We start from the raw sequence: 25,902 nt of genomic DNA, 5'->3' as shown, positions 1-25,902 counted from the left end.
AAGTTTACATGCTACTGCATTCAGTATTAAATCTATGTTGTATAATTAAAATAGAAACAAGAACATTGTTATCTCCTCTATAGGATACCATGAAACAAAGAAATGAAACAAAGAAGTTGGCGAATAGACATGAAAATCACCAGCTGCCACTAGATAATGCACTACTGAGCCAACCATAATTATAACTGGGGGTGTTTCACGAAGATCCTAAGTTGGACTTAACAATTATGGAAAGCCGTTAGCAGCTATGAATTTTGAAGTCCAACTTAGAGTTAAGTCCGACTTAGGATCTTTATAAAAACACCCCCAGCTCTCAAAAAATTCTTACATCTACTAACCTCTCACATTGATCTCAAAGAAGCAGGTCTGTGTATTGCCTTTGGGATCCGATGCAGTACATTCTACAGCATAGTCCCCTTCAGGCATCAATCCTTGCTCCAGGTCACACACAATACTGGTGGCAGCGGTGGGATCGTTATCAGTGGCCTGTACATCCCAGGTGATATCCGCAAGCAGTTCTCCTTCAGGGGTATAGACAATGAAGTCATTCGGGCAGGCTGTGAACACAGGCTCTTCAATATCTGGAAAGAAGAAATGTAGTCCAAGTCCAAGAATAAATTCTTACCCTTTGAGCCTTTACAGTAGAATAATTACCTTAACAATATATCATGAGATTATTCACATTATGTTTCCGATTTCTAGGATCTAAAATACTGACAATGGTTCTTCTACAGATCTATCAGATCCAATGCCCTATTCGTAAACATTCCTATAACCACAGAGCCTTTCAAGTGACCCACAATTTTGTGTCAAATACAATCCATTTGCAGTCTCCTCATTATTTCATTCACTTTTCTTTTTAATTCAGTTTTTAATTAAATGCATACTACTACTCACTTTCTGTTTTTGTCTGTTAATAGAATCCCTGTTTCTTTGTACCATTTACTTTGTGAAATCATTGCAACTAAATGTTAAAGGTATGTGAAATATTTTAAATATATGTGCATTATGAAACAATGAACTGAAACTAACTTGTTTAGGTAGAGATTCTCGGGTAAACTCTATTCGGATTTCAACAAAATTGATAATTTAGAAATGAAATTGATCTGTTTTCCCCCTTTATTAAAGTCCTCGTAGTCAAAAAGGCCTAGAAAAAACAAAGAATGACAGCACTGTAAACCATCCAAAATTGCTGTTGCCCAGAAATCGAATATGATAACAGGGACTACTAACCAACACATGATGCTTGGGTGATGTTCCTGGACCAGAACCCAGTTCCTAGGCAAACCGTATCGCTCAGAATCCTTGGCTGGATCTGGAACCCAGGTGTGTTACATCGAAGCAGACATGTCTCTCCAAACGTGGGGTCTGTCTGGCAGTCAGCAGGTGTGATGGTGGCTCCATTCACCACTCCCAGTGGAGCACAGGCAACGGCTGTACAGAAACAAATTGTCAATTTTTAAATAGGTACATTATCTTTAAAAAAAAATCTATTCATGTATCTATGTATGTATCCCATTTCAGTCTGGAGGCTGATAGCAACATTCTTATACCCTTTCCATTTATGTACACGACTCCATTTGGTTACCACGCTGAGTATTTTTTTTCTTCAAATGGGTACTTGGCAATCTCTTTGGTCTTGATCTATAGTCATTATCTGACTGTAGATGGTGGTTTTGTGAATTGTTCTTAATAGCAAGAGCAAACACGCGATCAGTATTTACTGGGTGCAAGACAAGATTTCTTTACTAATTGATATTGCACCCAGGAAGCCTCCCATTGAAAGCCTAACATTTGTCCTTCCTCTTAAACAATAATAGTACCCAGATGTTATATTGTGCATTGCAAATGATCATCATAGTACCCCTTGATGATTATCTTATCTTCAACTTTGAGATTATTTATGTATAATGTGGTATGTGAAATATGCAAATATTACCTGTAATAAAACTGAAGAAGACAAACAAAATTACCTTGACAAGTGAAGTCAGAGCCACTCCAGGTCCCGTCAGCTTGGCAACGCTTCTGATGATCACCAACCCCTCTGAAGCCATAGGGACAGTAGAAGGTACAGAGGGTTCCGAAGGTCTCTTCTGCAGGTGGCTCCTGGTGGCACCCTGACCTGACTGCTAAAGGTGGGGTCGCAAGGGATGGGCAGGTACGGGCTGAAGGAGCAAAATACATGGAATTCTAAGGTTGAATAGTTATACTGGTAACACGAATCAATGAAGAAGTTTGTAACTCATGGTTTGAACACCTGATATTCCCTTAAAGCCCATCTGCACTAGTTTGGCTAGGTGGGATTAGACATTCCTGCAAGGTCACCGACAGATGGTTATCTCATCAAATCAGCTCTCAATTAACATAAGGAAAAGGGGATCATGGGGGACCAACGTGCACCGATTAGGCATCGTTTGCTATATAGAGGGTGCAAGTAGCTACAAGTAGTGCAGTGAGGCTTTAAGATTTTTCTTCTTATTTCATCGTTTCTACATGTATATATTTAGAAATTAGAGTATGTAAGGGTTACTATTCTTTCTGATTGGGTCTACCAATAGATTGGGATAGCCATTTCAAATAATAGAAAACATCACTATTCATTGATATTACATAATAATATATCTTTCAAGTATACCATGTTATAGGTTTTCCTTAAAAGACATTGTAGCTGAGATGTTAATATCAATGTCATTATCGTTGTCATTGTCATCCTCATTTTCATATTCATTCATAGATTCCACTGTTTCTTACGTCTGCATGAGGGTTGTTCTCCATCCCATGATGCAGGAGCTTGGCCTTGAGTCAATTCACAGGTGCGTATGGATGGACCAACAAGCTCATAGCCCTGGTTACATGTGTAAGAACACTCTGAGCCATATATAGGGTCTGTGCAGTTGACAAGGGAGCCCCTGGATGGTGCTTGAGGTCTTCGACACCGGAAAACTGGATAAGCATCAGAAAGATAAATTGCAATTAAAGTGTGTGTTAACTTATACAACAGATAACTATGTGCTTCCTACTAGGGTCTCTCCTCCTAAGAATTGCAAAATATATACAGTCAAACCTGTCTATAGCAACCACCCAAGGGAAACACAAAAAGTCGTCTTTGTAGACAGGTTCCTTTAGAACATATTTCAATGAAAAACCATTTTCAAGGGGAAAAAAATATGGTGATTGTAGACAGGTGGTTACTAAAGCAGGTCTGACTTAAGTAGAAACATTAAAGTATGTGGGCCTTTCTGCACCACCTTGATTTCTGCAACACCTTAAGGTTTCATTTGACAAATTTTCTTCTCCTTTTTTTGTTTTTATGTCAATCATATAGGTATGTATTTTCTTTATGATGTGTCTTTTACATGTATGTTTGTATTGCAAATAAGAGCTTGCTTAAAGAATATGTGTGTTCAAATAGATAAACAAGCAAACTGACTTATTGAATAATAAATCACACATAATGGTGAACTGCCGGAAGATCTGTTTTCTCACCATTAACATGAATATCTATCTGACAGCGGCCTGCATTGCCACTAGGGTCAGAAGCAATGTAGGAAGTCGTTGTAGTGCCTTCCAAAAAGGTTGCATTGGGTTCAGGCAGACCAGCGATTCTGTATACAAAATAAAATAAATTTAGATTAAACTCTACAAATCATTCAAAGGCTTGAGGGTTAACACATCAGACTGTTGTCTAGAAACCACTAAGAGTCACTCACAAGTGGATAAAATGGAGAAAGGCTGATTTTATTTCATCAAATACATTAACCAAACCCGTGACCTGTAGAAAATTATAGGTGGCTTTGAGATAAACGAGTCACATATCTTGTTGATATAATTACGACTTACCTTTTTACCGTGACATTCCCTGAGTTATCTGAAGCGCTAGGAATCACAAAATCCACGGTGGTATTGAGTGCTCCTCTGTCAGCGTTGACATTGATATACCTCGGGCAGGGTTCATCAAACGTGGGCTCCTGATGATCTGAGTAAGATATGAACATACAATTGAAATGAAACGCTGTGGGAATGAAGCTCGGTACATAAAATATTTATCTCATTGACCTATTTATATGTCATATTGAATGCATTTAAAGGCCCATTGCACTCCGTATAGCTACTTGCGCCCTCTATATAGCAAACAATGCCTAATCGGTGACCATTGGTCCCCCATGATCCTCTTTTTCTTATGTTAAGTGATAGCTGATTTGATGAGATAACCACCTGTCAGTTACCTTGCAGGGTGGTCTTATCCCTCCTGTAAACTAGTACAGATGGGCTTTAAACACCTGTGTGATTGAGCCCCCTGTCAACATTCACAGTGATATACTTTGATCATGGTTTGTCAAAGTGGCTTGATCTATACCTGATGTGAACACACTTCTTGAGATAAAATTGAATTGAGATTTATTGTCCCTTTCAGGAATTTTTTTTAACACTGGTTTCACAGTCATTGTACATGGACATAATACAAGAAGAAATACATAATACAATAATAGCAAATGTACATCATCACAAACATCATAACATTCTGAAAATTATTGTTACATTGTAAACGGAACAATATATACACTGCTCAATTGCTAAATATTTCAATTTATTGTTCAATGGTCCTTTCTGAACCCTTTTATCAAAATTCCCATTGAATGTGTTCCCACAGAGGTACATTAAGCACTGCTAATCGACATTGGTCTCCTGAGGATCTACAGAAGATTTGTGAACCTATTGTTCTAACCACCCTTTAACGTGCTTCTCATTTTTGAGATGTTTCACATCATTGAACATATTTTATCCAAGCACTTTCAAATTATTTGCAAGTTCAGATCTTTTCTTTCTATTGCACAATTATGTTGAACCATGTGTCCATTTATTTTCCTGATTCTAACAGCATTTGCTTTCTAGTTGCCCAACAGAAAAGTCTTTTCAAGTAAATAATTAAAGGGAGTGTCTCACTAAAAAAAGCCTTAATTACTCTTAATTTTATTAGAAGAATTCCTGGTGACCTTGTTCAAGTTCCCCTTTTCCCTGTATCATTTTGTAAAAGATATAAGCCTAAGATGAGGGTTTATGATAAGTTATAAGATTAGAGAAAGGGTTGGATTAAAGTTCTGCATATAGTTAGTGTAGGGAATTGACTGCAAAGTAATTTTTGCTCAAGCAATTTTTTTAGAACCGACAGGATCACTGATATCAAAATCATATTAATCACCAGGAAGAAATAATATCAGTATTCTGATTCTTTAATGAAACTTGGTATATTTTGTTTCCGTTAAAATATACTTACCTTCACAGTAGACAATCCTGTTGTCACTCCAGGTGCCATCTGCTGTACAGGTTTTGGCAAAAGAACCATGCTGCAGGAAACCATTGTTGCATAGAAAATTGCAGGGGGTGTCATAAGGAATCCTGGAGTCCGAATTGGTACACTCTGCTGGTGATACAGTACCATGGTCCAGTCTGAAACCGGACAGACAGCTCACAGAAGCTGAAGTATGAAGAGATAGAGGAAAAGACTTTTAGATTCATAACTGTTGTTGTAAACAAAGAGAAATTGACAGTAGACAATGAAGTCGCAGGATATGCCACAAAGTGCCCTGGCTGGCACCATTATTGGTATGCTCTGCTAGTCATACGGTACCATGGCTATATGAGGATGAAACCAGACTGACTGCTCACAGAAGCCGACATAGGAAGATAAAGAAAACAAATCTAGATTCATAAACTATTAAGCAGAAGAGAAAACCATTCTTGCAGGAAAAGATGGAAGAGTTACCATACCATACCAAACCATGGGTATACTATGCTGGTGATGTGTTGCTTTGGTTCAGCCTAAAACCTACATGGACAGTTTACAGAAGCTGACAAGGGAAGATTCAGAGGGGAAGAGGAAGCCAATGTTCCAGAGGAAATTGCAGGATGAGCCGTACTGTACTCTTCGAGGTGACAGGGTACACCGTACTGGAGATACAGCACCATGGCTCAGACTTACACCAGTTGGACAGGACACAGATGCTGACATTGGAAGCTTAAGAGGGAAACATTTATACTCGCATCTATTGTTGTCAGTAGAAGAGGGTTTGTCGACATACAGAAGAACTTAAAGGTAACGTTATACAAGATTTTATAGATAGATTTATCATCTTCATTGTCCTTGTTGCCCTAAGGAATCTAATGAGAACTTTTAACAACAAGGTAATATTAAATGTTACAAACAAGGTAATTATCCATTACAAACAAGGTAACTAACCATTACAAACAAGGTAATTAACCATTATAAACAAGGTAAATAACCATTAAAAACAAGGTAACTAACAATTATAAACAAGGTAATTAACCATTATAAACAAGGTAATTAACCATTACAAACAAGGTAATTAACCATTACACACAAGGTAACTTACCATTATAAACAAGGTAAATAACCACTATAAGCAAGGTAAATAACCATTATAAACAAGGTAATTAACCATTACAAACAAGGTAATTAACCATTATAAACAAGGTAAATAACCATTACAAACAAGGTAATTAACCATTATAAACAAGGTAATTAACCATTATAAGCAAGGTGATTAACCACTATAAGCAAGGTAACTAACCATTACAAACAAGGTAAATAACCATAACAAACAAGGTACTTAACTATTATAAACAAGGTAGTTAACTATTATAAGCAAGGTAACTAACCATTACAAACAAGATCCTCTCCTGAGAATATTCCATCTGCAGTGCAGGTACGAGTCGCTCTCTTATGCCCCTGTTCTGTCAAGTATCCATCATCGCAAGCAAACTCACACTGATCTCCGTATGATGCATCTTCAAAAGGGCAGCCTCGTACAGAGCTGTTGGCAGAGGGTTGGATTTCACATCTTGCCACTTCAAAAAGAGATTTGTTAAACAGTGAGGTCATGTATTTTCTGTTTAAGCGCTAGGCAAGGAAAATATGATTATCATTTTGACACAAATAATATAAAACATTATTTCTGCATCTTTAGTGTTCTCGTGAGCAGCACACTTTGATTTGAAACCCATAACAATTGTGGAAATTAGTCAATTTTAAATTTTGGGGCATTAACATTCCAGACTTCATGAATACTTTGTTTCCCATTTTGAGAATACTTTAACCTATCAAGCAATGCAGTATTCATTCATTAAACAAATAGTAATTACCCAATTTCATAAAAAATAATGAATGCAAAACTTCTGTGAGAGCATATCCAGTATTTGTTCAATGATATTTTGCAATTTTGCCTGCTCATGTGCATAATGTATCTTTATCTCCAAACTGGCTTTTTTTTTAGCTAATCAGGCAAAGAAACACATACCTTGACAAATCGGCACATTCTCATTCCATGCTCCAATAGTATTACTTCCTCCTCCACTCTGCCCACATATCAGCTCCACATGCTCCATTTTGTCTGGGAGGTCATAACCAAGGTTACAGGTCACTTGGCATGTTGACCCCAACACAGCTCCACCCTCACATGACCCCTGACCCAGGAGTAGAGTAACATGACCTTTCGATGGAGCATAAATAGGCGGGCATCTTACCACTGGAAAATACAAATAAACAATTAAGAGTTACAAAGTCGTTTCGTGAACTAAAATATTTTCAAGTGAACCACTAATTATGGAGTCTGAGAATACTTCTTAATAATCTTGTCATTGAATTCCTTCAAATAAGATATCACTTGGGTGACCTTGATAAGCAAGTTCTAATAAATTTCCTGCTTTTATTCGGGTCAAATTAATTCAAAGGTTGACTTTTGATTTAACTGATATATGTCATTTTTGACAGACATGGCACATTATATATGTTCACTATATTATTATTATTTTAACTACACATTCCCATTAGCTTTCTCAACACATCATTAGAAATGGAGGGAGTGGTAACTATATATTTCTAACTTTTCCAATACACTCTATAGAATGAGTTTATATTATATCTACTGTTACAAAATATTGATTACTGAACTTTCACCTTTGACCTGGAGGTCAAAAGAGCATGTATCAGTGTTGCCTGCAGCATCTGTTGCTCTATAGACCAGAGAGTGATCTCCTTCTGTGAGGGTGGTTGGTTTGGATCCAATAGGGTTCGAATCGATGCTCTCCAACTGAGCAGCTATCATCAAGCCTGCGTCTGATGCCTGTGTGTACATCATCATGAAAACAGGGTAAATGGCAAAACATGATTGTACTTATCATGATCTTCCTCATTATTGTCATTATTTTCTAGCGCTCATCTTAATGTTTCTGCTTCATATTCCTCTTTTTCCTAATACAAAAAAATATTATCGCATTCAATATATTGAAATCATTTTCGATATAAACTTGTCACATACTGTGCTCAATGAGGTTTACAATAAAGCCGGGGTATACGATATGATTGCAGGGCCCTTCGGGAGAACAGTATGAATACTGATGAGGCTACCCTGGGTGAACAAGACGTAATATTATTATTATTATTATTACAATACCAAGTGTGACCGAGGATTCAGTTTTGATATGGGTTTACCTGTATTGGTTCAAGCTGATCCCAGTTGACTGTACCCACTGATCGGCCAGGGTCTGCATAGAGCACAGTATCAGGAGGACAAAGTACATTCGGAGCTGTCAAATCTGAAAATATGAAGAAAAATATGAAGCATAAAGGTTTCAGCATAGATTTAAATAAAAGAAAAGAACATCATTAAACAAAACATGTTTCTGAGTTTTAATATTTGCACAGAGCACTCTGTACAGTATTGAAAATAATTTAGAATGCATGCTTTGAATTTACACATCCATTTTTTTATTTATTTATTTCTGATATTTATACAGGGTGGCACATATCACCAATTTGGTGGTCTTCCATGAGGCCCTGTTTGGTAATAATACAAACAAATAACAGCATCAAAAACAAAATAGATAAATACACAAGCATATAAACAGGTAAAATACAAAATAATTGGTATCCCCTTGAAATAACTGATCATTCAAGAATCCTTGATCATTTACAAGAAATAAGTGAATGGAATTTTCAAATTAAATATAATTTTTTAAAAACGTTCATTTAATAATCTGATAAAGCTTAACGCACGGGATACCAAAATTGTTATATACATATTTACATTCAATTGCTCTTTAACTTATACACTTAGGTTGTTTACAAGATAGCTGAAAATGGATACATTACATGTATGAATACATGATATAACGATAACCATGTCAACCTATTTTCATAATTTTGCAAATAGGAAAAAAATGGTTACCTTTGCACGAAACCACCAAAAGTTCACTTACACGTCATCTACAGATAACAGGGCATATCACCATCGAACTTGAATATCTTCCAGAACTATATCATAGGCAATATCTAACCATTCTGATTTTATTTGTATTAATCTGTAACATTTTGACTGGAACATAATTAGACAACATCCAATTTCGGACTGGCTACTAACTTTCTACACTCTCATCATCTTGGAAGAAAACCCCATTTTCCTCTATCAAAGATTTCTTATGGGCTTCATCCATTGCTAGCATCTTAGTATATTGGTGAAGGCTCTTTACTATCACAGGTGAAGTACCAGGATTGATCTTAGCTGGGGGTGGGGCTACATCCTAGGACAAGGTGTTTTACTCACATTTGTCACCCACATTTGTCCCTCTCTATTCAAGTGTATTACATGGTAGTAATGCCGGGGGTAATAATTACTACAGGGCACACAGGAAGAGTAATATTTGTGCAGGTTTATGCTGTTTGTATACGACCAACAAATTATATTTATCATAATCCTGAGTCATCTTGTGCATAGTATTCAACAGGTTAAATGATCTGCCTACCAACACAAGTCTGTGCCAGACCATCCCATCGGCCGTCAGCCAGGCAGCGCCTTGTAGTAGTACCGATGGGAGTGTAGCCCTGACTACAGAGGGTGATACAAGTAGTCCCATAGGCTTGTCTCATGGTGGGGTCCCTAGCTTGGTCAGCTAGCTGGCAGCCATCCACGTAGCCATGAGATGGGATGTCCAAAGGCAGGCACTGGACAACTAGAAAGAACAGAAAATCACTCATGTTTATGAAGCACTCATGTGACAGATGTGTACATCAGCATTCTGATTTTCTTGAGATGAAAATAATTTATTTGTAACAAATATATGACAGTGAAAGAGTTATTGGCCCGAATTCACAAAGGAGGTTTAGCTTAACCCATGGTTAAAACCCTCATTTACATAACTCATGGTTTAAAAATTAGCGCAAAATAAGCGTACCTTGCCTTGGACATCTGACTGTTTCACGCTTAGTTTGCGCTTATTTTAAACCATGGGTTATGTAAATGAAGGTTTAAACCATGAGTTAAATTTAAACCTCCTTTGTGAATTTGGGCCACTGAGTTTACATTTCCATTATTTTCATATTTACAATTCATGTAAGCTGACTGCAGCTTTACACACAGTAGAAACATGGACTTCAGATTCTGATACTAAAAAGCATTTGGAAAGCCAGGGTAACGTCCATTCACCTGACTGATGGATAAAACCAGCAAGTGCTTACCTGAGCAGGATATAGGGCCTCCACTCCAAACTCCACCTCCCTGCCCGTCATCCTGACACACCCTTCTCACAGGCGTGGCCTCACTCGCCTCATGCCCAACGTCACAGAAGAGGGAGCATACGCTGCCGAAGAGCTCTCTGTCATGGGGGCAACCACTTTTACCCCCATGGAGTGGAGCTGGCAGATTACTGGCTAGGCAGGTAACAACTACCAAAGAAAAAGAAAAAGAAAACTACATCAAATGATTAAATGGCTATACAAGTCAAGAATTCAATGTGAAAGCTAGTAGGCAAGCCCAAGGTATTAGTTCATTTATAGTCCTGTTACTTTGTAAGTATTGAGGAAATATCAACGTAAATTCACATCAATTATGTTTAATATATTGTTTCTTACTTTGGTCTGACCTAGGCTCTTGTAAGGCTTGACAAAATCTTGTAGGGCTATAAAAATACTAAAATATTATATGTAGTCTATGGGACAATAGCTTTTACTATGGAATTGTTTAAATTATATCTATTTATTTATTCAATGCAAGCAAAAGGTTGGATTTCAAAGTTAAAGCCATAGGTTCCCCCATCGTCTGTTTGGAGCCAGAAGGGCGTTAACTCATATACCTTAACCCAGTGTAAACGCCCTTCTGGCTCTGAACAGATGATATTTGCTTTCTTCATATTCAAATAAAATAACAATCAATCAAATCAAATCAAACCATATAATCCTTGTCATATGAACGTATAAAACAAGTGTGATGAAATGGTGGCAGCGGTGGGATATGTTCCAAACCATCAAAATGACTGAATCTAGCTTGCCTTAATATATCCCTAAAGATGAATAATGTTATACAGTGTAATGTCCCCTTAACACCCTAAATGTACAGCTCCGAAACACAAATGATGACTAATTATTACTTAATTAAGACTTTAAGCAAATGTGATTGCTTTGACGAGAGCATATTGAAGAGTTACTTGTGCTGAGTTCACAAGTACTGGACTACCGTATTTAAAGAGCATCAAACATAACTTGCCTTTGCAGGTTGGGAGAGGGTGTTCCCATGACCCGGTAAGGCCGCAGGTTGCCAGAGATGCTCCTTGTATGAAGTACCCCTGGCTACACTCAAATTCACATTCAATTCCAGCAGGGATTTGAACCTCTGTCCCACATACTGAGAAATCATCAGGCACTTCCAGCGGTCCGTCAAGGTCTGGTCTCTCACAAGTTTCCACTGAATGGACATTTAGATATTTGAATATAGCAGTCTGTCACTATTCTCATTATACATACATTTTACACAACTATATGTTTAAATTCATGCACATTTGTTAAAAATAGTTTGATAGTTTAGTTTAAAAGGATTAGTGAAGATGAATCGTGTACTCAACTACTATTGTACATGCTTTTTTCATACAAATTCAATATAGGCCTCAAGTATTACATACCGTAGATACAAATTAAATTGTATACAGTATCATGGTGTAAGGATTTTATCTAACATGACTGCAAAGTACTTATACTTGCAAAAAAATTAAATTGTATACAGTATCATGATGTAAGGATTTTATATTATGACCTGTCATGGGCTCAGGTTTGGACTTTAGACATAATACAAAAGTTAACTAGATCTTTAATATGAAATACAGACTCGATAAAAAAGAGAAATTAACATACCTTCACACCTTGGAGAGTTCCCTTCCCAGAATGCCTCATCACTTCCTGTCTGTGCGGAACACCGGAGCACATTGTTAGTAATACTAAAACCAGGCAGGCAATCGAAGTAGCATGACGAGCCATATGATGTCTGGCAATGTCGACCGTTCAGGAACACACCGTTCTCTGGGGGCTCTAGTGCAGAGCATTGAAGTTCTAGAAGAATAAAAATTGCAGATTAATAAAAATATCATAAGGGAAGGTGGTGATATTTAGAATTTTTTAATCCCCTGAAAATAGTGATTATTACAATGAGTTTAATGTGTTGAAGAAATAAACCTCTATGTAACACAAAAATCATGAATATTTTAAGATTGTGTTGATTTTTTAAGAGTTCCCATTTAAAATAATCTTTGTCAAGTAAAGAAGTTCTGGGGTGAATTAGAGAAAAGCTTTGCGTCTGTATACGTCTACGAGGAAACTTATTTATGTCACAGAGATGCGCAAAAATAATGAGAATCATTTGGTTTGTGGAGTGGACAATATCACTTTTTCAAAACAGTAATAATGACAATTAATGCTTCACATTCTTTTTAATTTCTCAGAACTGTGTTTTTGTTTAATCTAAAAATTCCAGAGACGTCAATGATGTTAAGAGCTGTAATGTTTTTTCCATTTACGAAAGACAGAAATAACATTAGTAATTTCAGTTGGTTAATGCAGTAGGCCTATCCTGTTAGCATTCCACAGAGCACAAAACACACAAACCTTCACAAGCTGGTGGTTGGGACGTCCATACTCCTGCGAAACCATCTTTTTGACATGTTGATGATCTAGGTCCCTGGAGACTGTAACCGTGACTACAGGTGAATTCACAGGTCGAACCTCTAAGGTTGCCATGCTCGCAATTGACAATGAGTCCAGGGGTGATTGGCATGGTGGAGCAACGTATGACTGATGAAATAAAAGAAAATCCACAAAACAGTAAACATGAACATATTTATCATCACATTTTAACAGGAATGTAAATTGTCAATTAGATAAATTGAAGTCGAGTTAACGTAAAAGTAATGCATCATTCAGATGTTGTTTTGTGTTATAGCCGTTCTTATTTAAAGATGTGTAGATATGCAAAAATTTGCAAACCCAATGGTTGTCAAAATATGTCTTCTATGTTTCATATCAATATCATATTTTAAAAAAAGAAAACAAACAAGTCTAGCCTTTGTAAACCAAACTTTACCTAGAGGGTGCAAAGAATAACATAATGTCAAAAAGGTACACCACACCTTTCTTTATATGCTTTTCATTCGAAAAACCTGCATGAAGTATAGTTACTTCCTCTATAACACAAAGCTCATAATAGCCCATCTTTAATGACGAATATGATGGTCATACATTAAAGTCTATCAGCTTTTAAAAAATGCATTTAATGTTCAAGTATCGCTTATATTATCCTAAATACAATTATAAGATTGATAATTACAAAATTTTCCAAACCTTGGACAGTGACTGTAAACACACAGGTGCCCTCGTTCCCTTGTCCATCTCGCGCTACGTAGGTGATTACATAATGCCCCTGAGGAAGCTGTGCCCCAGGGGCAGGACCATCATGAGTGACATCCGTGATGGTGGCACCAGAGTTGTCGATGGGTGTTGGTGGAGTCCATGATCCTATCCCGCTCTCCTGTCTATCCGCTGCGTAAAGGATCTGAGATAGAGGGCAGTCTTCAAAGCTAGGCCCTGCCGTATCTGAGAAATAAAAAGAATGGGTTCTAAAAATCAATGTAGAATCCTCAGGACTACTTCAACTGACAATGGATATATTCACCCTTTCAAATAAATATTCATGATTGCAGGCCAAATTTATCAGAAGTTCTATGAAAATATCTCATGAATGGATCTCCTCTATACTGCAAAATCTTGCGTTTTGATGATTTATATTCCAAGTAGGAATTTTCATGTGCTATATGTAATAATATTCTCCTTGAGTCACTCTTAACTTATCTTACTTGAAATTGCAATATTCATAGCCATAAAACAAAAGAGGCTATGAATTTTCATTTCCAACATATACATACACATTTTTTCAAAAATATAATATGTACCGAGGACCTATCATTCGGAATTTGCTTCCCTCATCAATTAAAGAATCTCGATCAATGAATGGTTTTAAAAGTAGGTTTAAAATATTAATCTAATCTGGCTGCTGCCTACCAAGCAACTTTGATATTATCGTACCCATGTATATACATGTATTCTATTCTGTTATGTAACAATGTATAGTTCTTTGCATGTATGTTTTTTACGGCTTGGTGAAATCAAATTGAATTTAATTGAATTGAATTGGTTGGTCTATTTACTGGTCACAACTTGAATAAAGTATAATTTTAGACAATAAACATATTTTACACTTAAATCTTCCCATCACTTAATTGAAACAAAAATACAGTTCATTCATTGTTTGTTAACCAATAGGTAAACATGTCTTGTGCATTTCCTGCCCCCTTCTCCATCAAATCCAGGCCATCCTAGCATTTCGGACGTTAAATGTTTTGATGATCATTATTTGTATTATTATTTTATTTCTTTTTACTTGTCACACATTTTGTTTATACTTATGCCGGCAGCAAGATAATCCTGCATCTGCCAATTTAAAGACATGGTTAATCCCGTAACAATAATGGGGAAAGGAGAGCGGAGGGAGGGGGGGGGGGGGGGAGGGGGTAAAGTTCTGCACCCTTATGATACCTTGGCACTCTGGTTTGGACCCAGTCCATCCTGATGAGGTGCAGACCCTGCTCCTAGACTGACCAGGGGGTATATCATAACCCTTATCACAGGAGTAGGAACAGACACTCTGGAAAAGATTACTTTGGGTACAGGAGACGGCCCCTTTCTCAGGAGGAGAGGATACGAGGTCAGGGAAGCATGTCAGTTCTGCATGGTTGGAAATAAAACAAAATAGAATTAGCAATGTAATTAGGAAGACAAAATATGAGAGGTGCATGATGTGTAAGTGTATCTCTCTGTGGCGATCATGCTGTTCCACAACCCTCAGCTCCTAGCCTTCTGTATTAGTACCACTCCCAGTTCTTTCACTCCTCTCTCTTCCAACAATTTCTGCAGACTGTCCATCCAAAGTATCCTCCTTCTTCCCCTACTCCTTCTTCCCACAATTTTCCCTGTCGAAGCAAGATTCTGTACTCTCTAGGCCTTCTTTAAGTGTAATGTGACCCATGAACTTCAATTGCCTAATCAACATCTCACGTATCATTTTCCATTGCACTCCAGCTCGTGTAAGAACTTCCTCATTACTAACTTTGTCAGTCCAGGGGATTTTCATCATTCTTCTTAAAAACCACATTTCACAACTTTCCAAATGCTTTTTAGTATCAGAGGCTAAAGTCCATGTTTCACTACCATACACAAGTACTGGGTAGATGTAACAATTCAATACTCTTATTCTGGTCCTCATACACATTGTTCGATTTGTTGCATAAATCTATTGAGAGCATGAAGGGGGTTAACTCTGTGTTAAAATTGATGAATTAACGCCTTTATGGATCTTGACAGATAGGGGTATTAAAAGTCCTTAATTCTTGATCCAAAGTTGATGATGAATAATGCAGGAGAATGGGCCTCAACACTAGGGAAATTCAGTTTTGCCTTCTGGACCCTGTTTCATAAAACTGTTATCAATAACAAGTTGCAATAAATGTTATAAGCTGATGAATTTGTAACGTTGCATTTGATTGGGTGAGAGTAACAGTTATTGATAACAAGATTTATGAAACGGGGCCCTGGTTTGAAATAAAACAAATAGAATGAAGTTTTAAAAAAGCAAGGTAACTTTCAATTACTGGACAATCGATCATCCAAAATATCATCCAAACGATCGGCCACTCATTAATGCACCTTCCAATTCCAAAGCCATGCATGCTACCGCGTAATCTTACTCTGCAGCCTTATTAATTCTAGAGCCTGTGAAGTTATAATTCATTGTCTGTAATTGGTATCGGATACCGTCCTCGTTTTCTCAAAATGTTAATCACTTTGTATTATGTCTGTCAAAACATAAGTAGTTACACCACAAAAAAAAAAGATTTACTTCAACCAAGTTTACTCACCGACACATCTCGGCTGCGACCCGCTCCAGTCAGCTGTGAGCAGGGTTGGGGATTGTCTGTTTTCAGTACACACTCTATCGGCTGTTCCACCGCTGAGCGTGTATCCCTGAAAACACGAATAGTGACAGGAGGATCCAACAAGGTTTCCTTTTGTACACGAAACATACCCGCGGTCCAAATGGCTGATGGAGCTACATTTGATCACTTTAAGCAGGAAGATGATAAAGAAGGAGGGGAAAATCTTGTAAATTATTCAAACGCATGCGTGAGTTCTAAAACTATTACCATGGGATGTGTCACTATGAACATCACTGACAAAGAAAGCGGACAAAATATACAGTTCCTCATGCAGGTAGACAAAGGAAAATCCCTTCACTGCTATTATGTAAACATGTGTGGAACAGGTGTCACATGCATATTCACCTGTTCTACACATTTTTAAATAATAGCAGTGAAGGGATGTTCCTTTGTCTACCTGAGGAACTGTATATTTTGTCCGCTTTCTTTGTCTGTCATATTCATAGTGTGTACATTCCACTTGGCTTTGAAGTTCCATGCTCCGGGGAATTTCGGAGGCCAGGCACCATGCATGCAGTCTCGCATTTATTACAAAATATTAAATTATACCGGCAAAATTTCAGTGTAAATTATCAACTTTATATGGGGATTGCGTTGGGAATAGTGCATCAAATAATTTTTTTCAAATTAAGTACACTGCCCTTCCTATATTTCGTGTGACAGAGTTGGTAAAAGAAAAATATATCCTGAAGAAAAAAAAAACCCATGATTAACAATCTTCGATAACGTTAAATTTGCTGATGCGTGTTTTCGCGTGTTTTTAAAATATTTTTGCAGTTGGAAAAAGGATGAAATTACACAAATTCGTGGTCGCTTGTTCATTACCCATTCAACAATGGATGAGAAATCATTGACAGGGACAGCAAACATTTGCTGGGATACCATTTTCTGATGTAGGAATTCTAAATCCTGAAATTTCATGCGCTCTTTTATCTCATCACCACCTGGTCAAAAGTCAGGGGCGGATCTACGGGGGTGGGGGGGGGGGGGTAACCCCCGCCCCCTTGGGTTTCCAAGCAAAACAAAATATTTTTTTAAAAATCGCCTCGCCTTCATTGGGTCAACCCCCCCCCCCCCCCTTAGCAAAAACTAGATCCGCCCCTGACAGTTGCTGATTAGCGCATAACTTTTCGGCGGCTTGGAGCATGGGGTCAAAGGAGAGCGACTTGATTCCACTCCTTCTCTATCACCTCCCCGCTTTAAGTGATAGAATAATGACATAGTAATTTTTATTTAAAAAATTGATTAAGGAATAGATAGATCGATGATTACAGACGCAATCACGGTTGTATAATATGTGCGATATATACATTGTGATGTATAACAATATCATCTTTTCTGCAAGAGTAAAACAAAAAAAGGCAGAGATAAGATAACTTTTAGAAGGTTCGTGTTAAATAAAAGAAATAGCAGAAAAGCTAACTTCTTTTTTTTAATAATCTCCCTAAGAAGTAAGATGTATCATGAGATAATCGTGAAGACTTTCAAGATAAATAGGAATTAGAACAGGTTTGAACTTACAAATAATTTGGAACATGACGTAACACTGGCTGTAGTTTGGCACATTATCCCGGGCCTGGTATGTAATCGTATGGTCACCTTCTGAAAACAAAGCACCAGGTGGATTCCCATGCCGTCTGTAAACAGGATAGGGACAATCGAAAGGAAGAGAGAGAGAGTGTGTGTGTGTGTGTGTGTGCGTGTGTGTGTATGTGTGTGCGTGCGTGTGTGCGTGTGCGTGTGTGTGTGTGTGTGTGTGTGAGAGAGAGAGAGAGATGGAGAGGGAGAGAGAAAGAGAGAGAGAGAGAGATGGAGAGGGAGGGGTGACAGAGAGGGGGAGATAGTGAGAGAGAGTGAGGGAGAGATAGAGAGAGATGGAGAGGGGTGGGTGGGTGGTAGAGAGGGGAAGATTGTGAGAGAGAGAGAGAGAGAGAGAGAAGAGAGAGGGAAGAGAGAGAGAGAGAGATAGACGATGAGAGAGAGAGAGAGAGAGATGGAGGGGAGACGGTGAGAGGGTGAGCGTGTGTGCGTTTGAGGCGTGTGTGTTTGTATGTGCGTATAGCGAGAAAGAGAGAGAGAGAGAGGGGGTGGGAGAAAGTAAATGTATTTTTACCATACAACATCGCGATATGCATGGTATTGATAAAACGATATTCTCTCTGTCACCCTCTCTCTCTCTCTCTCTCTCTCTCTGTCTCTCTGTCTCTCTGTCTCTCTGTCTCTCTGTCTCTCCGTCTCTCTCCCTTCCCTCCAACCCTTTCATGTAATGTCTTTCATCCACCCCTCCTATTCACTTCACCTCTTTACCCAAGTCTGACTTTCAACAATCAAGATTTGATTTGGATTTTCATACTTGACCGAGGCGGGTTTATCAACATCTGTAGCGGTAGGCTCGGACCACGTGACCTCAAAGGGAATGGTAGCCGTATGAATGATTCCAAGGGATATGTTGCACTTCACGTCAAACACCGGCGGAGTTGTATCTGTATTGAAATAAAGAGGAGAATGTTATTTAAGAAAATGCAATGATTACTAAAAAATTACGTAGATTTTCTACGGCAAAGTGTATAAAGACAAGCTTATTCATCTCCTATATAATTATCTACGGCCAAAGTACAGCACTTAACAATATAAATCCTAAAGGTTGCAGTTATAAGGGGAAGGTGAGATCCTGAACACATTTCCTGATTGTAATCAAGTATGATTGTAATCAAATAACCTATTAACATTTTGTTGCACACTTGCCATGTTTATCATCTTCAGAAAAAAAAAGTTATTGATCTTAAAACAACATTTCCTTTTAAGTTCTCCCACACATCCGCCATATGCGTTCAATTAGGGTTAACCAGACTGAAGGTTACTTTATGTTTATCTATGAAATAGAGCTTATGAAGGCGGTCCACAAAAGGAAGCTGGTATAACCCGGAAATTTGATAAAAGGGTGAGGTCTACAGAGGTATTACTTGAAGGAATGGTAGAAGGAAACAAGAGAGAGAGAGACAACGAATCACTTGGTTCGACAACATCAAGATGTGGCCAGGACTTTAAATGAAGAGGTCAGGCAGCTCTTAGGAAACTCTCTCCCAAGCTCCCTACGTTGTAGTAGTGGTGGTTATTTTACCTGACTGCTAAGAAAGCATAAATGCTTGTAAGTAAGCAACCAGAAGACCGACTGCTTTAGGTCCTCTCCGAGGGACCTGGTAATGAGGATTAATGCCTTACCAAAGGGCACTAGCGCATCGACTTGATTTCGAACCCGGGTCGCCGGATTACGAGACCACTGCTCTACCGACTGAGCTATCGCGCCTCCTAAATAAATGTATATCTAATACTGAAACATTCATATCTAAACATAAAACTCATCTTTTCAAATTAGCATATCAATAGTAGGTCTACTAAAGCATAAGTAATGTTGTAATCTTTCTCTTTGTAATTATTACTATGATCAAAGCGATGGGTGTGCATCGAGGCCAACCCTGGACTGGGACGGTACCAGATGAATGAATGAATGAATGAATATAATTCCACTGACGCAATAGCTGTTGCAATTGCTGCGTCATTTCGACTGCGTTATCATTACCGGCGCTAATCCAACCTGTGCGGACAATTTGCCCATAGGCCACTAATTACACGTATCATTTGCACTGTTAATTTCCGATTTTTTTTTTTATAATTTTTTATATATATATATATATATTTTTTTTTTTTTTTTTTTTGGGGGGGGGGGTATGTTTTCACTCCAATGTGGCCCGTCATGGACTGCACCGGTCAATGACGCAGTCTTACGTTAGCAAATTGAATCCTCGTGAAGTGCAACGAGAATTACTGGTCTTGACGCAAACATCAGATCTAGATGTGTATAGTGACAACTGAAAACTCCGAATACGCCAAGAACTAAAGTATATTCTCTGATGGACAGATGGGGGAGGGGGCGGAAGAAAAAAGATGGTGAGAAAGAAAGAAAACGGGAGCGAGAGAAAGAGCAATATACATAATACAAATATACACATATACAAGTGTGAAAGGGAGAAGGAACCTGTGAAAAGATATTTACCTATAGGTTTCGGAGGTGGTGAGCTCCTTCTTCTTCGCCTTCTCCTCCAAAAGGCATCTAATATTCGAAAACGAAAAATACAAAAGTGCCGTGTTATCATAATCACTATCTTTACAAAAGCATAATAAGAGTAATTATCTATTTTTAATAGTTTCATACCTTTACTAAATAAAAGTAATATAATATATATATATAGAGAGAGAGAGAGAGAGAGAGAGAGAGATAAAGATGGAGGGAGAGAGAGAGAGAAAAAGAAAAAGATGGTGAGAGAGAGAGAGAGAGACAGACAGAGAGAGACAGACAAAGGAAGAGGAAGAGGACATGAGCTGAGCCAGGAATGGGAATTTCATATACCTCGGTAGTACGTGATATCCGTGTAATTATACGGAAAAGAGTTACTTCACGATCGACAACAAAATTAATGAAACATAAAATATTGATATAAAGATATGTAGCAGCAGCAGGTTTTTGCTTAGACGATGTATTAACATTCCGATACTGATTTAAGTAAAGTTTGATTACGAAAATTTATCATGTTCACTTTCTTGTGGGCATGGACGATAATATGTAATTTTACATGTGTTTCCCAATCTGGAAAATATCGCAATCAACATCAATGTAGTTAGATAATATCAAAAAGTTTCCTGAGTAAATAAAATCGATTGTGTAGAATTTCTATATTAAAAGGCTTCCAGATATTTCTACGACCTGGATCTATTACTGATTGACGGGCTGTGCTTTGGGGTTTCACAACTTTGTAGACATTTTGATAATAACAATAATAATAACTACACATGGTATTACATAAAGCGCTATTATTTTCAATGCATTGCTAAAAAAAAGAAAACTCCAGTAGAACCGTTTGCAGACACCGATTATATAGCTGAAAAGGTTAACATCAAATTACAGATAAACTTGAGTTCTGGTAAATATAGAAATAAAATTCTCACATAATCCAACGAAACTTGCACCGAATGTTCAAGATTACAAATAAATGACATGTGCTAAACATTTGGTAGAAAATCTATAGTGGCTGAATAATGAGCAAAGAAGGAAAAGGAAATCTGGATAAGTAGGCCCTACACCATGTGCTTAAAAAGGGCAAGTCCACTTCAATAATTACGTACTTTCAAAGGAAGCAGAAAAATCAGACAAACCAATCAAAAAAAAGTGTGAGTAAAATCGGCTAACTAATAAGAACGTTATGAATTGTTAATGACATGAAAAACTTTGAAAATCACTACACACTAATTGTTTTCTTTATATTGATAATATAAATTTCCGACTTCCCCCTATAAATCTTCTTTCTTCACACCAGCATCCAAGTTAAATTGATCGTAATATGTTTTCGTGTGGAACTGTGGATGCACTAATATAGATTAATTGTTTTTATTCTGTTAAATCATGAAAATGTGAATTTAAATAAACTATTTAATATGAAAATTAATAATTATTTATAGACAGTATTGCGAAAATAGTATCAATGTTTCAAAGTTCATAAAAGATTGTAAAATGTCACGTATGTAATATGATACATATCACATATAACCTGCGCAATGGCATGGGAAATCTAGTTCTTGTGGATAAAAAAGGAAAATAATGGAATGAAAACATATAAGGTAATTGCTAAAAAGTGAGGCGATGACGTCACAAACTGATAACCAATTTGGCAATTTGTGTAGTGATTTTCATTGTTCCACAGTTTTTCATACTTTAAAAAAAAGTACAACTTCTTTATTAGTGATCTGATTTTCATAAAACTCTTCTTGCTCTCTTTCTCCTGTTTTTCCGCATCTATTGAAAGCAAGTTATTTTTGGAATGGACTTAACCTTTGACACAGGTCACTAGGTGCAAATGGGAGTTGTGGGTTCCTTCGAAGATGACGCCCAGCAAGTTTGTATGCGTTTGTTTTTATTTCACTGGTTCAAACAACCAATCTACTGCAGGATAAATAATCCAGAATAAATTATAACAATTTTCTCTCAGAATGCGATTCCTAAACCAGAGCTCAATATAAGCTTGAAGCTTAAAGGATAACGTAGACTATTATAATGAAAATGATCGTTGATTGCCATAATAAAAGTCATAATTCCCTTTAAAAATTCGCTGATATATATGAAAAACATCATAACAATTACCGATCCTGAGCCAAGAAGGATATTGTTTGGGAAGTTCTGTTATTTGACCTGCGAAAAATAGTAACTACGGAAACGATACTGCTACTAAATAACTGGAAACTCAATTCTTGAATAAAATTATATTGTAGAAGCATTTAGATTAGATACTCAACTTTCATCCCACTCAGAAAGTTCCATTTACATAACAGGAAATAAAGTTTGACCGTTAACCTTTGGAAAATTGCACCGAGCATGAACAAAAAATCGATGAAAAAGTAAATCTTAGACTTCAGTTGACATACACGTACATATATTAAAACAAGAACATTTCATATATATGAAACAAAATGATAAATACACAGGGTGATGCAGTGGCGGATCCCCCCTTGAGAAAAAAATCATGCAAAATCACGCGATTTTTACCTTTTTTGGGGGTTGGGCCCCCCCCCCCCCTGGCGCTCAAGGGGGGGGGGGGGGTGCAAATTTTAAAATTTTCGAGGACCAAACAAAAAAATTGTGCTCACTACCCCCCCCCCCCCCCCACTGAGCGACTTTTCGGCCGGCGCGATTTTCAAATTTTCGGGAGCAAAAAAAGAAGAAAAAAGTTGGGCCCCTTCCCCTAAGAAATCCTGGATCCGCGCCTGGGGTGATGGCAACAAATGAAACAAGTTAAGAATGTTATTGAATTGTCTTTACTAGTGGAAGAAAGCAAATATACATGGGGTCTAATCAGATGAAATATGGTTTTAATGTGAAAACCCCCAGTAATGCAATACGTTGAATTAACGTCCAAGGCGGTCTGGTCTATCGCGCATCTTGAAGAAGTTTGAAAATATATTTTTTATTTTTATATCCCTATGCATCACAGAATGTGGAGCAACAGGTATGAAACGCTGAAACAGATGGCTCAAGACCGAGGAACTTGGAGAGACACTTGACATAAAATTTTGATTGGGTCACTGAACCTGTCATAAACTGACAGATCACTATTGATGATGATGCATTAGGAGTGTTCACAACAAGAAAAGAATAGTTTTACTAGGAAAGACGTTTTCTGCCGAATTACTTTTTAAAATGTATTGCTGACGTCACGAATAGTTCACCTTGTCCCGGGAAAAGGTGAAGTATTCGTGTTGGGGTCTTATCAGGTCAAGTATGGTTTCAATGTAAAAACCCCCGTAATGCAATACGCTGAACGTCGGTCATGTCTATAGTGAATCTTGAAAAAGTTGAAAATATACATTTTTTATTATCCCTTAGCGTAAGATTGTTGCGTTTGGAGAGTTCACAACAAGGAAAGGGATAGTTTTACTAGGAAAGTTAAATAGTATGGCCATACATGTAGGAAGGACAGAAAAATAAATTAAACAAAGGGAAATAAAACAAAGAACAAAGATACAAACATAATAAAACATAAAGCACACACACGCACGCACAAAACACAGAAAAAACACAGACAAAAACAATATGGCAACGATGGTCGTAAAAATGCGCAAATATTTCAATTGCAAAAAATATATTATAAGCTTGATAGAATGCCTTCTATCAAAGATAAACTTGAGTTCTGGTAATGCGATTGCATTGTGAAAGAAAAGGTGTGGAATGGATCAGAAAAGTTGATCATATAGCATGTAAGTAATGGTGTGTAATGCAAGGTTCTGGAGTCATCAAAATCATCATAAATTTGGCAGAGTCTTGTTAAGTAACAATCACTTACACAGAAAGATGTATATGGGACAACACACATGGTGTCGGGGCTAGTACTACCCTGATTTCCTTATCTTCTATGCCCATTACTCAGCCAGTATACATTTTCTTCCAAAATTGTTTGGCACATGACAATCTTGAACATTCAGTGTAAGTTTCGTTAGATTCTGTGAGAATTCATTTTCTTTTTTTTACCAGAACTCAAGTTTATCTTTAAGAAAAGAAAATGTTTGAAGTTCTATATATTTCTTTATAATTTGTGGATACGATTATAGATAGAACTTAATTTTATTACAAATCAAGTCATAACATTTCAACGTGAAATTGACAACCATTTTAAATAATTGTTATAACGAATAGTACTACGACTGTATAATAACACGAATGCGGACTACTGCTGCGCACTAACTATACCACAAATTACTAGTATAGTCAAACCTGTCTATAGCGGCCTACCGGCCTTCCAAGGGAAACACAAAATGTGGTCTTTGTAGACAGAGGGTCTTTGCAGACAGGTTTCTTTAGTACATGTTTAAAAGAGAAACCATTTATAAGGGAAACAAAAAAAGTGGTATTTGTAGACAGGTGGTCACTAAAGCAGTTTTGACTGTACTACTAGCAGGGATATGTGAGTTCCCTGCTACTAGTACGCTACTTCTACTACTACTAGGCACTATACCTCTACTCCTATAGCTGCTGCTACTATTCTACTCCTTGTATAATACTCCATGCGAATACAAGGTATCTGAAAATATATTGGATATAGTATAGATAAGACACGATAATAATTAATATAGGCCACAATGGTCAGGAGAAGAGATGGTAATAAATAAATTGTGCACAATTAACATTACCTGTTCCTTGGAGAAGAAGCGATGCCATCGCCAGAATACACAAACCTCTTATTAGCAGAATCTTCATGTTGAGGCTCTGTGCGTTGATGAGTCAAAAGGCGAAGGCTGATAGAATATAATGGAGCTTCTTGGGAAACTCGACTTACATCGACGCGCATAGAACTATCAACTAGCTTCTTCAGTGCAAAATCTGAAATACGTCGAGAGAAAGAAATTAGGATGACCTTCCTATACCACGCTTGTAACCTTTAGTTGTGTTTACATTAAAATCATCGGACAAGTGAAATTATAGACGGTTGTTTATATCCGGGTCGCTAAATCACCCTCCAGCAAAGTAGTCATGTGGGCCAGCTGGGCATTGATTGGTTAAAAGGCAATCACCACCACTTTCTTTGACCTATCACATACGTCGTTTCGTGATAAAGGTTCCCTCCTCCGAAACAGGGGGGTCGTCCCTGATACCAGCCAAGGAAAACAACAAATTAAAAGGCTAATGGTCTTGATTCGTTGTCTGGTCGTGTCAATTTCACCAAACTTAACTATGAGCTAATTGTCAACGAGTGGGGATTTCCACGTTAAAAATTGTCACAGAGTGTGTACAAGTTTTGTAGCTTCAATTTTAAAGCGGGGTATACTGCCAGCTCTTAATTGGAACTTTAAACTTATTGTTTTAGATATTTGACTTCGATCGTCACATGTCCATGCATGCTTAGTAAAAGATTGATCAGTTGTGAACAACTTCGCCACCGTCCTGTACATTCAGTTTTAATGCACAAGCGATTACTG

General features: G+C 37.4%; 1 protein-coding gene across 1 annotated transcript; it reads right to left on the bottom strand.

Annotated features, from left to right (window-relative positions):
* Nucleotides 1-333: 333 nt before the first annotated feature.
* Nucleotides 334-25,437, bottom strand: LOC105437802 (CUB and sushi domain-containing protein 3-like). Its single transcript, XM_030990757.1, has 23 exons — nt 25,117-25,437; nt 20,438-20,494; nt 18,737-18,866; nt 17,905-18,020; nt 16,306-16,509; nt 14,927-15,115; nt 13,676-13,927; nt 12,944-13,129; nt 12,197-12,391; nt 11,556-11,753; nt 10,532-10,738; nt 9,820-10,026; nt 8,510-8,613; nt 7,976-8,141; nt 7,317-7,544; nt 6,679-6,867; nt 5,276-5,476; nt 3,841-3,976; nt 3,487-3,605; nt 2,752-2,943; nt 1,974-2,165; nt 1,234-1,434; nt 334-581 (listed from the first exon to the last, which is right to left on the bottom strand). Exons 1-23 carry the CDS (start codon nt 25,181-25,183, stop codon nt 334-336), a joined length of 3,984 nt encoding a protein of 1,327 aa, XP_030846617.1. The 5' UTR covers nt 25,184-25,437.
* Nucleotides 25,438-25,902: the final 465 nt, after the last annotated feature.

Source organism: Strongylocentrotus purpuratus, unplaced genomic scaffold, assembly GCF_000002235.5.
Source record: "Strongylocentrotus purpuratus isolate Spur 01 unplaced genomic scaffold, Spur_5.0 spur5_scaffold_19, whole genome shotgun sequence".
Lineage (NCBI taxonomy): Eukaryota > Metazoa > Echinodermata > Echinoidea > Camarodonta > Strongylocentrotidae > Strongylocentrotus > Strongylocentrotus purpuratus.
Note: the sequence above shows the minus strand (reverse complement) of the source record. Positions and strands in the feature narration are given on the sequence as shown.

What these genes read in the sequence shown, in the direction of transcription:
- LOC105437802 (XM_030990757.1), bottom strand. Translation starts at nt 25,183, where the DNA reads ATGAAGATTCTGCTAATAAGAGGTTTGTGTATTCTGGCGATGGCATCG. An exon ending in GATAAACCCGCCTCGGTCAA is followed by an intron (nt 18,021 to 18,736) that starts GTATGAAAATCC and finishes TCCTGTTTACAG; the next exon opens with ACGGCATGGGAATCCACCTG. An exon ending in GAACTCTCCAAGGTGTGAAG is followed by an intron (nt 11,754 to 12,196) that starts GTATGTTAATTT and finishes ATGTCCATTCAG; the next exon opens with TGGAAACTTGTGAGAGACCA.